The sequence below is a fragment of the Megascapheus bottae genome, chromosome 29, assembly GCF_031878675.1.
Source record: "Megascapheus bottae isolate mThoBot1 chromosome 29, mThoBot2.hap1, whole genome shotgun sequence".
Classification (NCBI taxonomy): Eukaryota; Metazoa; Chordata; class Mammalia; order Rodentia; family Geomyidae; genus Megascapheus; species Megascapheus bottae.
In genome coordinates, this window is record NC_143537.1 from 11,914,590 (window position 1) to 11,931,262 (window position 16,673).

At 40.7% G+C, this 16,673-nt stretch overlaps 1 protein-coding gene across 1 annotated transcript in view; it reads left to right on the forward strand.

Annotated features, from left to right (window-relative positions):
- The first annotated feature begins 409 nt into the window (after window positions 1–409).
- LOC150044767 (uncharacterized) overlaps window positions 410–16,673 on the forward strand; it is a 65,094-nt gene continuing 48,830 nt past the window's right edge. The window contains exons 1-6 of the mRNA XM_090321164.1: window positions 410–487; window positions 1,167–1,190; window positions 7,511–7,637; window positions 8,584–8,667; window positions 10,177–10,415; window positions 11,049–11,193. Of these exons, the coding sequence (XP_090177290.1) occupies window positions 410–487; window positions 1,167–1,190; window positions 7,511–7,637; window positions 8,584–8,667; window positions 10,177–10,415; window positions 11,049–11,193 (697 nt within the window). The remainder of the gene's footprint in view (window positions 488–1,166; window positions 1,191–7,510; window positions 7,638–8,583; window positions 8,668–10,176; window positions 10,416–11,048; window positions 11,194–16,673) is intronic.

Sequence of the window (16,673 nt, forward strand, 5' to 3'; positions counted from 1 at the left end):
AGGAAGTTTGTTTGGAGGCGGGGTCGGAAATCGGAAGATGGGTGTTGCACCTAGGCTCCCGCCCACAGCTTGGTGTTTTCCCTTTGAAAATCCCTGCGTCTGCCTGTTCCCTGCTCGCTGCTGGAAGCCTGCAAAAGACTAACTCGGCAGCTTGGAGTCCCGCGAAGCAGGCGACCAGCTGTGGAGCCGATGTCAGGTGGGGAGCCCGGGCTGGGGCACGGGAGCAGAGTCGACCTCCACGTGTTCCTCCACTCGGGGTTCATGAGTGTCGCTGCCATCAGCTCTCGGGTCTCCTCCAGGTGCCAGAAACTGGCTCTGGACGCCGGGAGAGCAAGCTGGGCCCTGCAGAGCAGGAGAAGCAGGAGCTGTGCATTTCCCTCCATGACTGAGAGACAGTGCTGTGTCGGCCATGGGATGTTATCACTGTGCCCAGCTGGAGGACGAGCCAGGGCATGACTGTGGTGGAAATGTGGAAGGTCTTAGGACAGTGAGCTGGGATTGGGGTTCTGTGTTGTTTCTCAAGACATGTTTGCTCTGCTCCTGCTTTGTTGGCCTTCTTAGCTCACCTGGCTTGAGTTCACGCAGGTGTGCACACGTCCTTGTGTCTGGAGTCATTGTTCATGGGATATTGGAGTAGTGTGTGCTGGTGCTGTGGTTTTAGGAATGGAGCCTAGAGCTGTTGGAAAGACACCCTGTAACCAGGAGTCTCCCTCCTAAAGGACAGACTTCACCCACTCTGACAAGCCGTACAGAGCAGAGGAGAAAAGCACAGGAAGAGGAAAACGGTTTTAGCTCTTCTTCCCTTAAGGAATCATTGGTTCTACTTCTGCAGAGCACAAAATGGACGTGGTAGTCTTTCTTCCAACATTCAGTCACTTGGTGATTTGGGAAGGTTTAGACCAACTTTCAGGCGGGGAGAGGACTTGGGCCGAGGAATAAGCTGGAACCTAGTTTTTAGAGGGGAACAGGAGACAAATGAAAGGATCTGTCTAGGCACTACTCCCCAATCCCATTCTCACTAATTTATTCAGTCTACTCCCACAGTCATTTCTAGTACATGATCTCTCAAATTTAATCCCAAATATCCCATCTATGGATCTGGTGATCCTATATTGGCTCTTGCTGGCATTTCAGGAAGTGTAAGTCCATATCTTTGTCCTTTTTAGGAAAATTACAGAAGAAACATTCAGGTAAGGTATCTTGCTGCAGATTTTATAATTTGTATATGTTACATACCCTGCAGTTTTAGCTAGTATTCTCTGTTTGGGGTTCTCTAATTTTGCCCTTTGAGCTCACAGCCTGGCACTAACCATGAGCTTGTTTGCTCAAGAGTAATGTTCAGAAACACTTAAAGCACCTCTTAAATTCCAGTTATTCTTGGTATTTTCTTGGATATTGGATTTTTCCAGACCTGTCCCTGCTGGCTTTAATCTGTGCTACTTCCGGGTTTCTGGCTTTCAATAGCAAGTAAGCATCTCATAGACTTTCCCTGCCTGGGCTGGCTTGAACCACAGTTCTCAGATCTCAGCCTCCAGAGTAGCTAGGATTATAGCCACCAGAGCCTAGTTACAATACTCTCTTATAAAATGCATATTATATTTCTAATAAACTCATATGAAATAGAAAACTTTAAATTAATAAGGGATGTCCAGTCACTAATATGTATAAGGGTAGTCCCAATCCCAAAACAAAAAGAAAATACCCTACCCTGAAATCTATAACACTCTTGATCTCAAGCGTTGTGAATATAGGCAATGGGCTATTGTAAAACCTTTTTTAAGCTTATTGTTTTTCTTAGGCATGGGCTCTGTCCCAGAGGTATTCCACTAAAAGGCTACCACCCTGCCAGAGAGCCAAGGCCCATTTCCAATTTCTAGAGGTTAACTGGAGATAAGAGTTTCAGTTCCTTTTCTGCCGAGGCTGGCATTGAATCTTGATCCTCTGATCTCAGCCTCCTGAGAAGGTAGCATTATGGATGTGAGCCACCTGCACCGGCTTTCAAAAATGGTTTTTAATGTAAGGAAACAGTGTTCTGATGTAGAAAAACAAAATACTGATCTGCAAACATTGCTTTTAAACAATTCACATTGTCTTTCCTAGCAAGAACAGCCTCACTTAAAGTCTAAAGAGTACATTTTCATTTTTTGTACGTCTTTGTAAGATTCATGTTATTTTACATCAAAAAATGTCCAAGCTGGGCGTGGTGGCCCACACCTATAATCCTACATTCTCTGGAGGCTGAGATCTGAGAATTGTGGTTCAAAGCCAGCTCAGGCACTAAAGTCTTTGAGAATCTTACCTGCAGTTAAGCAGCAAAAACCTGGAAGTGGCACTGTTTGCTTCCAGGGGTAGGGTGATAGCCTGGAGCTGAGGAGCTCAGGGACAACAACCAGGCCCTAAAGCAGAAGTCCAATGAACACCACAAAAAAAGAATTTCCATTCTATATGACTGTGTAAAAAAACAAACAAACAGAACTGTAGATAATGTATTTCATGTGTAACAAACCAACTACTAAGTACATGTAGAAACACATCTATTTAATGTTTTAAAAATATAATGGATCTGCCTTTTGGAGAGTTCTCAGCTAGTAATTTTACATAAGTATTTTTTAAGTAATGTTAGAATGTAAGCTGAGTGAGATGGTTCAGGCTTGTAATCCTAGCTACTCAGGAGGCTAAGATCTCAGGATCAAGGTTCAAAGCCAGCCCTGGCAGAAATGGACCTGAGAAAAGACTATAATCTTCTGGTTCTTTAGCTCAGGATGTGTGAGTTGGATTGAGACACGCCTTTGACCGGTATTTTATGTTGCATCTTTGTTAGGCCCTGTGTCTCCACCAGGCTAGCAAGGTTCTTAATTTTACTGTTTAGGAAAGTCAGCATTAAGGACTTGCATCATCTTTACTGATGGCCTTTTGACAAAAGCAGATTAAATGACAACTTGCAAATCATTGCACAAGGCTACTCTGAGTGTTTGAATATAGGGAAATGTGCCATTTGTTAGCCATTACTGAAACATCATAAAGAAGACTTACATATCATATACACTTCTCCTGTATAAATTTGGGTGATAAATACTGAGTTAGACATACATGTTTTTGTTGTATTTAGTATGTAAATGAATGAGGCAGTACACAAATGGTCAGTGCAGTCCTTGGATACCTTTGAATAAATAAAATAATCATTCATACATGCCTCAGTGTATTTCAGTAAAAACTAGTTTTAATGAGGGTTTCATTTTCTATTTGTTTCAATTAGTTAATTCTTTTTGGTGGGAACATTTGTTTTGGTTTGCTTTTTGCCAGTTCTAGACTTGAAGTCAGGGCATGGACACTGTCCTTGAGCTTTTTCAAGGCTACAGGTCTACCACATGAGCCGCAGCACCACTTCTGGCTTTTTTCTGTAGATGTGGTACAAAGGAATCAAATAAGGGGCTTCATGCATGATAGGCGAGCAATCTACCGGGAGGCCACACTCCCCACCCAGGCAAACATTAGCTTTTATGAATTCTGTATATCTATTATTCTAGAAATGAATTGCTTGTATACTATCTACCTAACATCTAATGGACTGGATTCTTCTTTAGCAGAGAGTTTATTGCTATCCTTGTGATCCAAAAGAATCTATAGAAGGCTTTATGCTTCTCCAGCCTAAATAGTCTGTGTTTTGCAGGAAAAAAATGGAGCAAAACCATACAGACTCTTTCCTAACCACCTCATTTGCTTTTTCTCCCAGCTATTCTTCCAGAATCTTCTGTTCATTGTCAAAAGCAAGAAAACATGAGAAGATCTGTGGTGAGTTGCTTTTTATTTCTCAGTGTTTTACCTACCTATGTGTGTTGAAGATTTAAAAATATAAGGAGATAAAGATGGAATTAGATCAAACAGATTATAAAAACCTTACATTCTGTCAATATTGAGTGCTAATTTGCTTCTGGTAGTTTTTAATTTTTCTGTGATTCAGTGACAATGGGGAAGTGACTTCTCATGGAAGGTTTATTTTATTTATTTTATTTTTTTATTTTTTTGCCAGTCCTGGGCTTGAGCTTATGCCCTGAGCACTGTCCTTGGGCTTTCTCAAGGTTAGAGCTCTACCACTTGAGCCTCAACACCACTTCTGGCTTTTTTCTATGTATGTGGTACCGAGGAATCGAACCCGGGTCTTCATGCATGCTAGGCAAGCACTTTAACCACTAGGCCAAACTCATGGCCCTCATGGAAGGTTTATACGCAGAGTGTGAGACATCACATTCCCATGAGTAACATAAATAAGTGTAGTTAATGAAATACTGTGGAGCAGCTGAAATAGTGTGTCCACACACAACTTCTAGTGTGCTAGAGAAGAGAACAAGGTTCATGTGTACAAATTCCTCTCCATACATGCTTCTTGGACAGTTTTGTTGTTTATGTCTTACTGGAAAATTAGGCTACATGTGTCCCTTTTTATTTTCCTTATTCTCAATCCCTCTTCCTTCCTTCTTTACGTTTTTTCCTTGTTTTTTTGGCCAGTCCTGAGGCTTGGACTCAGGGCCTCAGCTCTGTCCTTGGACTTTCCTCAAGGCTAGCACTCCACCACTAGAGCCACAGCAGCACTTCTGGCTTTTTTGTGTATGGCATACTGTCTGAGATATCTAATCTGGGTCTTCCTGCATGCTAGGGAAACACTCTACCACTAGGCTATGCTCCTGGTCCCCCCTGTCTGTCATAAGTCTCACCTTTTTCTTTTCTTCCAATGATCTTCTTTTGGCTTCATTTTGGCAGCTTTTTCTGTGTATGTGATATTGAGGAATTGAACTCAGTTCTTCGTGCATGCTACGTAGGCAAGCACTCTACCAGTAGGCCAAACTCCCTGCCAGGAACTAGTTTTCCTTATTGATCCATTTTCCTTTGGTTCATAGAATTGACATTTTCTTTTCTATCTTTCTTACTTTTTTTTTTTTTTGCCATTCCTGAGGATGTGGTACTGGTGAATACTGGTGAATCGAACCTGGGTTTTTGTGTATGCTAGTCAGACACTCTTACCACTAGGCCAAACCCGGGCCAGAATTGACATTTCTTTTACATACATTTCTTTCTTTCTTTCTTTCTTTCTTTCTTTCTTTCTTCCTTTCTTCCTTTCTTCCTTTCTTCCTTTCTTTCTTTCTTCCTTCCTTCCTTCCTTCCTTCCTTCCTTCCTTCCTTCAATCCTTGATTTATTTATTTATTTAGTTCGTTAGTTTACAAGTGCTAGGCCTGAGATCAGGGCCTGAGCACTATACTTGCACTTTCTCAAAGCTAGAACTCTACTACTTGAGCCTCAGCATCACTTCCAGCTTTTTTTTTTCTATGTATATGGTACCAAGGTATCAAACCTGGGCCTTTGTGCATATGAGGGAAGGACTTTACCACTAGATCAAACTACCGGCCCTAACTTCAGTACTCTCCCTGAACTTATCAGCTCAAGCCTTACCATCCTGCCCCTGGGCTTGGGCATTGTCCTGAAGCTCTTCAGCTAGAGGCCACTGCCCTATCCTGGAGACTGTTTTCTTGAGGTTAATTGGAGATGAGACACTCTGGTCCTTTTATGCAGGGCTGGCTCTGGACCTTGATCTCAGATCTCATCCTCCTGAGGAGCTAGGTTTACAGGCTGGAGCCACAGCACCTGGTCAGAATTGACATTTTTCTTACCCAATATATAGGAAAATTGTTGCAAATTATAAACTGAGACACTTCTACAGGATTCCAGATCCAAAGGAAACAAATAAAAAAAAAACAAAAAACAACAAGAAGACATAAAAAAATCGAGAAATAAAAGAGAAACTAGGCTTTCCAAGTTTGACTAGCATTTGGGCCTAGAGTCCCAGCAAACAAGCATATTTAATTCACAAAGGGAAGGTTACAAGGGGTACATTAAAAAAAAATAAAGCACCTATATTAATATTACAAGCAGAGCCAAAACAGAGTTTGTAAGAGGCTTTTAAGACAGGAGACTATAGCCCAGACAAATTCCAGCCATGAAATCCTCCTTAATTAGTCTTCAAGGTCAACAACATTCTAAGGTTCAGTTCCCAGCCTTCCCAGCACTAAGGAAGAGGTGTGATCTGAGTCTCTGAACACTCTCCAGAGTTGCTGTTTAAACCCTTCATGGCCAGCTCTCAGTATTTTGCATTCTGGCAAGGTGGAACTTTAAACCCTCAGCTTTAGGGTTCCTTTTATTCTTTTTTTTTTTTTTTTTTTTTGCCATTTCTGGGTTTGGCTCAGGGTCTGAGCACTGTCCTTGGCCTGAGCACCCTCCTTGGACATTCTCAAGGCTAGAGCTCTACCACTTGAGCATGAGCATCACTTTTGCCTTTTTTCTACATATGTGGTACTGAGGAATTGAACCCATGTCTTTGTGCATGCTAGGCAAGCACTCTACCATCAGGCCAAAGTCAGGGCCCCAGAGTTCCTTTTAAGCATGTCTTTCGAGACTTTCCTTTTTACCATGCATCTTTTATTATGCAGATGTTTGATGTATTCGTTATTATAAATGGTCTGTAGCTATGGTCATACAATTTGTACTGATGTTTATTTCCTTTCATGTTCCCACCATTTGTATTTTTCATTATTGTCTTTTGCTTAGGTTAGCTTTTTATTTGTTTTTTCTATATTTAGTATAGATCTCTTTTGACTGATTATTAAGATAACAATAGTTCAAAGACTGCCTGTTTAGTACAGATGCCAAACTTTTTCAAATATTTTGGTTCGATTGCTCTGTGCATCTGTGCAGTTCACAAATATGCAGGGCCTAGTATATTCCTTTGAAAAGCTATTAATTATGTAATAGCTATAATCTAGTCTGGTAGTTTGACTGTTCTTTTCATAGAAAATTAACTGGTAAGTTTATTTATTTATTTATTTATTTATTGTTTTTCCTGTCTTGAGCTTGAGCTCAGGGTCTGAGCACTATCCTTGGATTTCTCAAGGCTGGAGCTCTAACACTTGAGCTGTAAAATTTCCATTAGGTACATACTTGAGTATTGTCACTCACTTAAACATTCCCCTGGACACTCTACTTGTCACAGATGTCTTAATGGCATATGTATTCCATGTGATGTCCTGAATCTGTTTTGATTGCTTATGAGAGCTCTTTATAAAAGATCAAATTAGCATATTCAGTGAGGAAAAATATGAAAATATGGAAAAATAATTTGTTTACTTCATGGTTACCCTGAGAAGTAGTAAATTTTATCATATTATAAGCTAAGGACACTCTTTCAGAAACCTATGTATAATTAATTTTATTATTCCAGGTTATTAGCTCCTTAGAAGTTACTTTGTCTCTAATGCTAGCAGCAGAAACTTTGTATTACTAATTACTAAGTTAATATAGAGACATATATTTCTTTTAATTTTTCTTTCTCTTAGTGTAACATAACAGAGCAAGCTCCAAACATTTGATGTAAGATGAAACATATATGTACAAGAGTGAATTTCCAGAGTTGGTATTCTTATGCCTCACAGTTAATGACTTGATGGAAATGTGCTGTTACAGAAGCTGGTGTCATTTGATGATGTGGCTGTGGACTTCAGCTGGCAGGAGTGGCAGATCCTGAACAATGCCCAGAGAACCATGTATAGGGATGTCATGCTAGATACCTACAGCAACTTTGTGTCCTTGGGTGAGCAAAAATCATAATAACCTACAAGGTCATCGTCATATTTTGTAGTGGATTTATGAATGTTTGTGTTATTGGAGTGTAAGATTTCAGGCCGCAGGATATATACTCTAAATCTGGCACTGGTTGCAGTGCTTCACTCCTGTAATCCTGGCTCCTTAGGGGCTGAAATCTGAGATTTTGGGGTTGAAGCCATCAATGGCAGAAAAATCCCCATGAGGCTCTTATCTCCAATTAACTACTCAAGACTGGAAATGCTTTTTGGACTTGGCTTTCTCCAAGTCTGTGCTGACGTCCTCCTGAAGAACAGATGCCACCTGCCTGAACGCTGACATGCCAGGGGGTGTGAATCCTTCGTTTTCCTTTGCACAGTATTCCAGTGCACACTTAGCATTCTGGTGTTTTGTTTTGGGTTTTTTTTTCAGTTGATAGTTGAGCAAACTGACATTACAGAAAGTGCCTTAGACACTACAGTACTAAGACAATGTTAAATATATTATTTGCCTCTAGGACAATTTATTGTATTATTTTGACTGTGCTTCATAACATGTACCTCTCTAGTCAAAGTAGTATTATAAACATTCAGCAACAATGAATCAGTGTTAATGAAAAATCCTCAATCCTCTGCATTGTACTTCAAAACACAAAACCTTTGGGGGTTAAAAGCTTTATCATCTGTTAGGAAGAATTGTCATGCAGGTTTGGAATCTTGAATCTCCCCTGGATGAATTGTACTGGCTGTTGACCACCAGACTCCTGACTGCAGATATCTTTTCTTGTATTCCCATATTTCTAGACAATGATTTTTGTAAGACAATAAATTTATTCATTATAGACTAAAAAAAAGGGAAGCAAGATTTAGGATCAGCCTTGTGAACAATATGTGTGACATCCTAGAGCAGTGATGACCCAGCATGAGCCATAGTTCTCCACTACTTCTTATTAGCAGGGCACTGCTTCCCTAAACCTGAATTGATTGCCAAGCTGGAGCAAGGTACAGAACCCTGGGGAGCCTCTGACCAGAACTTCACAGGTGAGTGACATCATCATATGTAGTGATGCTGAGGCCTGAACTCAGTGGGTAAGTTCTTCTTGTGCTGTATGGAGCTATAATATTGCAGGTTTCCCTGAGTCCTGTGTGTGATGGAAACCTAGGTGATCCTTGTGTCAAAGGACTGTGAAACAAGACTTGATATGGAGATCTACTATGTTCTCTGTGGCGGTAAAGTTAGCAATTTCTTTCTTTATGTGGAAGTCACTATGGAACAAAAAGAAGAAAGTGAATAATGTAGAAAATGAGATTTCATTTTCTGCCTGGTGCTGGAGGCTCACACCTGTAATCCTAGCTAATGAGGAGGCTGAGATCTGAGGATCTCAGTTCAAAGCAAGCCCAGGCATGAAAGTCCTTTAGACGCTTCTCTCTAAATAACTCCCAGAAAGGTGAAAGTGATCCTGTGGGGCAAAGTGGTAGCACACTAGTGTTGGCTGAAGAGCTCAGGGACAGTGTTCAGGCCCTGAGTTCAAATCCCAGAACTGATAAAGAAAGAGAGAAAGGAAGAGAGAAAAGAGTTTTAATTTTCCTGGAAGTAAAAGTATGCCGGTGTGAGGAAATAAGGAATACATCAGGGCTGTTTTACTCTGAAAACCAAAATAGTGTATCAGTGGTGGCAGAGACTGAGATCCAGAAGCAGAGCTTTTAGTCTAGTGAGGATGATTCAGTAGGTGGTGAGCTGGAGTATCTTTGTTTTTCCAAGGTTCTGAGGAGCAGGAGTGTTAGGAAAGGAATTTGATGAGACATTGTCTAAGATAGAGAAACACAAATTTTATAATTCCCATAGATACCTAAAATAATTCTTAATGAGAAGTTAGAACTGAATGTATAAACAATTATTGAAAGGCAAAGAGTCACCTAATTATTGAGAAACACAGCAGTATTAGTTATTTCAAAAAAGTAAATGTAAACAAAGCAGCTTTTCTCCCATGATCAAGCAAATAATATTTGAAAAAAATGGTAAAGGCCAAAGGTAAGTACTGAGCTCAATTTTATCAGTACAAAATTGAGCAATTTGAGTAAATTTTTCTCTGTTATAAAACAAAGGAAAAAGGACACATAGAAAAACATTTTTCTCTGTAAAATGTCTGGATTACTTGCTTAATTAATACACTAGAGAGAAAAGCATATATTTCTCTGTTGTTGTTTCTTATTTTTTTTGCCAGTACTGAGGACTGAACTCAGGAGCCTGAGCCTATCCTTGGACTTTCCTCAAGTTTAGTGCTCTACCACTTGAGCCACAGCAGTAGTTCTGACTTTTCTTTATATGTGGTACTGAGGAATCGATCCCCGGTCTTTGTGCATGCTAGGCAAGCACTCTACCACTAGGCCAAACTCCCGGCAAAAGAAAAGCATATATTTCTCATAAATCAATTCCTACTTTGACATTTTACAATCTCTTTAACAGTTAGGATGGGAGAAAATGTCTTTACCTTTACATTACTGAATCATTGGTTCTCATTTGTATTTTTTTTGTATGACTCATTCTAGGTATCCAAAAGATGGAGGCAATGACTCAAACGTGTGAGGAAAATCCAGATGAATGTGTGTGTGAAGTAGAAAGCATGAATAGTAACACAGTCGTGGAAAGAATGAGATCACTACGAACTTTTAAGTTGAATTCAAATCGTAAACCATACCTTACTTTACATGAGCAAACACACACAGGAGAGAAACCCTTTGAATGTACGGAAAGTGACAAATACTTCACCCTGAAATCAGATCTCAATGTACATACAAGAAATCACACAGAAAAGAAACCTTATGAATGCGACAAATGTAGAAAGACTTTCATGAAGAACTCACAGCTTGACATGCATAATAGAATTCACACAAGTGAGAAACTTTATGAATGCAACATATGTGGAAAGTCTTTCAGACTGAAGTCATACCACAATTTGCATCAGAGAATTCACACAGGTGAGAAACCTTATAAGTGTAACACATGTGTAAAGTCTTTCAGACAAAAGTCAAACCTCTCCTCCCATCAGCAAACACACACAGGAGAGAAACCCTTTGAATGTAAGAAATGTGACAAATCCTTTGGATGCAAGAGAGGTTTCCAAAGACACTCCAGTATACACACAGGAGAGAAACCCTTTGAATGTAAGGAATGTGATAAATCCTTTGGATGCAAGACAGGTTTCCAAAGACACTCCCGTATACACGCAGGAGAGAAACCCTTTGAATGTAAGGAATGTGGGAAGTCTTTCAGACGGAAATCACACCTCACTTTACATCAGAGAACACACACAGGAGAGAAACCCTTTGATTGTAAGGAATGTAACAAATCCTTTGCATGCAAGAGAAATTTACAAAGACACTCCCGTATACACACAGGAGAGAAACCCTTTGAGTGTAAGGAATGTGACAAATCCTTTGCATGCAAGAGAAATTTACAAAGACACTCCCGTATACACACAGGAGTGAAACCCTTTGAATGTAAGGAATGTGGGAAGTCTTTCAGAGATAAACCACACCTCACTTTACATCAGAGAACACACACAGGAGAGAAACCCTTTGAATGTAAGGAATGTGACAAATTCTTTGGATGCAAGAGAAATTTACAAAGACACTCCCGTATACACACAGGAGAGAAACCCTTTGAGTGTAAGGAATGTGACAAATTCTTTGCATGCAAGAGAAATTTACAAAGACACTCCCGTATACACACAGGAGTGAAACCCTTTGAATGTAAGGAATGTGGGAAGTGTTTCAGAGAGAAACCATACCTCACTTCACATCAGAGAACACACAGGAGAGAAACCCTTTGAATGTAAGGAATGTGGGAAGCCCTTAGCCTAATTTTGATTATGTTCTAAAAACTAAGTGCCATTGATTGTATATAGAGATTCCTTTTGAACACTTGTTTGTTAATCATGTCATTTGAAATACGATGTAAAAATCAATGTTAATAAATTCTCTAATAAAAGTTTTTTAAAAAGAGCCAACTTATCTAGTGCTAGCCATATGTTTCCATTTTCTGCGTGTTCTTATAATGCTTTGAGAGGCAAACAGTAATTGGAAGAAGAAACTCACCTTGGCTCCCCCACCGGGTGAGAAACTTTCCAAACTATCAAGCCACACCTGTGATCTAGGATCTGACAATGGTGCAACCTCTGAAAGGAGCCCACTTCCTCCAGGGTGCCGCCGTGCATTGTGGGAGTTGTAGTGTTCGGGCAGAGCAGAGCCCTTGGTAGTGGAGGTTTTCTGTTTTGAGGCGGGGTGGGGAAGCGGAAGATCCTTTTTGCGCTTGCGCGTTCCCAGCCACAGCTTAGCTTTTGAAAATCCCCGCTCTGCCTCTTCCCCTGGCTGCTGGAAGTCCGCGGAAGACTAACTTGGCCATCTGTAGGTCGGAGTCCCCTGAGACAGGCGACCAGCTGTACTTGAAGGCATCTCAGGTGTGGAGCCCATGTCAGGTGGGGAGCCGGGGCTGGGGCACGGGAGCAGAGTCGACCTCCACGTGTTCCTCCACTCGGGGTTCATGAGTGTCGCTGCCATCAGCTCTCGGGTCTCCTCCAGGTGCCAGAAACTGGCTCTGGACGCCGGGAGAGCAAGCTGGGCCCTGCAGAGCAGGAGAAGCAGGCGCTGTGCATTTCCCTCCATGACTGAGAGAGAGTGCTGTGTCGGCCATGGGATGTTATCACTGTGCCCAGCTGGAGGACGAGCCAGGGCATGACTGTGGTGGAAATGTGGAAGGTCTTAGGACAGTGAGCTGGGATTGGGGTTCTGTGTTGTTTCTCAAGACATGTTTGCTCTGCTCCTGCTTTGTTGGCCTTCTTAGCTGGCCTGGCTTGAGTTCACGCAGGTGTGCACACGTCCTTGTGTCTGGAGTCATTGTTCATGGGATATTGGAGTAGTGTGTGCTGGTGCTGTGGTTTTAGGAATGGAGCCTAGCGATGTTTCAAAGACACCCTGTGACCAGGAGTCTCCCTCCTAAAGGACAGACTTCACCCACTCTGACAAGCCGTACAGAGCAGAGGAGAAAAGCACAGGAAGAGGAAGACGGTTTTAGCTTTCTTTCCCTTAAGGAATCATTGGTTCTACTTCTGCAGAGCACAAAATGGACGTGGTAGTTTTTCTTACAACATTCAGTCACTTGTTGATTTTGGAAGGTTTAGACCAACTTTCAGGCGGGGAGAGAAGCTGGGCCGAGGAATAAGCTGGAACCTAGTTTTTAGAGGGGAACAGGAGACAAATGAAAGGATCTGTCTAGGCACTACTCCCCAATCCCATTCTCACTAATTTATTTGTCTACTCCCACAATCATTCTAGTACATGATCTCTCAAATTGAATCCCAAATATCCCATCTATGGATCTGGTGATCCTATATTGGCTCTTGCTGGCATTTCAGGAAGTGTAAGTCCATATCTTTGTCCTTTTTGGAAAATCACAGAAGAAACATTCAAGTAAGGTATCTTGCTGCAGATTTTATAATTTGTATATGTTACATACCCTGCAGTTTTAGCTAGTATTCTCTGTTTGGGGTTCTCTAATTTTGCCCTTTGAGCTCACAGCCTGGCACTAACCATGAACTTGTTTGCTCAAGAGTAGTGTTCAGAAACACTTAAAGCACCTCTTAAATTCCAGTTATTCTTGGTATTTTCTTGGAGATTGGATTTTTCCAGACCTGTCCCTGCTGGCTTTAATCTGTGCTACTTCCGGGTTTCTGGCTTTCAATAGCAAATGAGCCTCTCGTAGACTTTCCATGCCTGGGCTGGTTGAACCACAGTTCTCAGATCTCAGCCTCCAGAGTAGCTAGGATTATAGCCACCAGAGCCTAGTTACAATACTCTCTTATAAAATGCATATTATATTTCTAATAAACTCATATGAAATAGAAAACTTTAAATTAATAAGGGATGTCCAGTCACTAATATGTATAAGGGTAGTCCCAATCCCAAAACAAAAAGAAAATACCCTACCCTGAAATCTATAACACTCTTGATCTCAAGCGTTGTGAATATAGGCAATGGGCTATTGTAAAACCTTTTTTAAGCTTATTGGTTTTTTTTTTTTTTTGCCAGTCCTGGGCTTGAGCTCAGGGCCTGAGCACTGTCCGTGGACTTTCTCAAGGCTAGAGCTCTACCACTTGAGCCTCAGCACCACTTCTGGCTTTTTTCTATGTATATGGTACCGAGGAATCGAACCCGGGTCTTCATACATGCTAGGCAAGCACTTTAACCACTAGGGCAAACTCCCGGCCCAGCTTATTGTTTTTCTTAGGCTTGGGCTCTGTTCCAGAGGTATTCCACTAAAAGGCTACCACCCTGCCAGAGAGCCAAGGCCCATTTCCAATTTCTGGAGGTTAACTGGAGATAAGAGTTTCAGTTCCTTTTCTGCCGAGGCTGGCATTGAACCTTGATCCTCTGATCTCAGCCTCCTGAGAAGGTAGCATTATGGATGTGAGCCACCTGCACCAGCTTTCAAAAATTGTTTTTAATGTAAGGAAACACTATTCTGATGTAGAAAAACAAAATACTGATCTGCAAACATTGCTTTTAAACAATTCACATTGTCTTTCCTAGCAAGAACAGCCTCACTTAAAGTCTAAAGAGTACATTTTCATTTTTTGTACGTCTTTGTAAGATTCATGTTATTTTACATCAAAAAATGTCCAAGCTGGGCGTGGTGGCCCACACCTATAATCCTACATTCTCTGGAGGCTGAGATCTGAGAATTGTGGTTCAAAGCCAGCTCAGGCACTAAAGCCTTTGAGAATCTTACCTGCAGTTAAGCAGCAAAAACCTGGAAGTGGCACTGTTTGCTTCCAGGGGTAGGGTGGTAGCCTGGAGCTGAGGAGCTCAGGGACAACAACCAGGCCCTAAAGCAGAAGTCCAATGAACAACACAAAAAAAGAATTTCCATTCTACATGAGTGTGTAAAAAAAAACAAACAGAACTGTAGATAATGTATTTCATGTGTAACAAACCAACTACTAAGTACATGTAGAAACACATCTATTTAATGTTTTAAAAATATAATGGATCTGCCTTTTGGAGAGTTCTCAGCTAGTAATTTTACATAAGTATTTTTTAAGTAATGTTAGAATGTAAGCTGAGTGAGATGGCTCAGGCTTGTAATCCTAGCTACTCAGGAGGCTAAGATCTCAGGATCAAGGTTCAAAGCCAGCCCGGGCAGAAATGGACCTGAGAAAAGACTATAATCTTCTGGTTCTTTAGCTCAGGATGTGTGAGTTGGATTGAGACACGCCTTTGACCGGTATTTTATGTTGCATCTTTGTTAGGCCCTGTGTCTCCACCAGGCTAGCAAGGTTCTTAATTTTACTGTTTAGGAAAGTCAGCATTAAGGACTTGCATCATCTTTACTGATGGCCTTTTGACAAAAGCAGGTTAAATGACAACTTGCAAATCATTGCACAAGGGTTCTCTGAGTGTTTGAATATAGGGAAATGTGCCATTTGTTAGCCATTACTGAAACATTATAAAGAAGACTTACATATCATATACACTTCTCCTGTATAAATTTGGGTGATAAATACTGAGTTAGACATACATGTTTTTGTTGTATTTAGTATGTAAATGAATGAGGCAGTACACAAATGGTCAGTGCAGTCCTTGGATACCTTTGAATAAATAAAATAATCATTCATACATGCCTCAGTGTATTTCAGTAAAAACTAGTTTTAATGAGGGTTTCATTTTCTATTTGTTTCAATTAGTTAATTCTTTTTGGTGGGAACATTTGTTTTGGTTTGCTTTTTGCCAGTTCTAGACTTGAACTCAGGGCATGGACACTGTCCTTGAGCTTTTTCAAGGCTACAGGTCTACCACATGAGCGGCAGTACCACTTCTGGCTTTTTTCTGTAGATGTGGTACAAAGGAATCAAATAAGGGGCTTCATGCATGATAGGCGAGCAATCTACCGGGAGGGCACACTCCCTACCCAGGCAAACATTAGCTTTTATGAATTCTGTATATCTATTAATCTAGAAATGAATTGCTTGTATACTATCTACCTAACATCTAATGGACTGGATTCTTCTTTAGCAGAGAGTTTATTGCTATACTTGTGATCCAAAAGAATCTATAGAAGGCTTTATGCTTCTCCAGCCTAAATAGTCTGTGTTTTGCAGGAAAAAAATGGAGCAAAACCATACAGACTCTTTCCTAACCACCTCATTTGCTTTTTCTCCCAGCTATTCTTCCAGAATCTTCTGTTCATTGTCAAAAGCAAGAAAAAATGAGAAGATCTGTGGTGAGTTGCTTTTTATTTCTCAGTGTTTTACCTACCTATGTATGTTGAAGATTTAAAAATATAAGGAGATAGGGCCGGGAGTTTGGCCTAGAAGTTAAAGTGCTTGCCTAGCATGCATGAAGACCCAGGTTCGATTCCTCGGTACCACATACATAGAAAAAAGCCAGAAGTGGTGCTGAGGCTCAAGTGGTAGAGTTCTAGCCTTGAGAAAGTCCAAGGACAGTGCTCAGGGCCTGAGCTCAAACCCAAGACTGGCAAATATATATATATATATATATATATATATATATATATGGAGATAAAGATGGAATTAGATCAAATAGATTATAAAAACCTTACATTCTGTCAATATTGAGTGCTAATTTGCTTCTGGTAGTTTTTAATTTTTCTGATATAAGAAAAAGTAAGCACACTTGTTATGGGATTCAGTGACAATGGGGAAGTGACTTCTCATGGAAGGTTTATAAGCAGAGTGTGAGACATCACATTCCCATGAGTAACATAAATAAGTGTAGTTAATGAAATACTGTGGAGCAGCTGAAATAGTGTGTCCACACACAACTTCTAGTGTGCTATAGAAGAGAACAAGTTTCATGTGTACAAATTCCTCTCCATACATGCTTCTTGGACAGTTTTGTTGTTTATGTCTTACTGGAAAATTAGGCTACATGTGTCCCTTTTTATTTTTCTTATTCTCAATCCCTCTTCCTTCCTTCTTTACGTTTTTTCCTTGTTTTTTTGGCCAGTCCTGAGGCTTGGACTCAGGGCC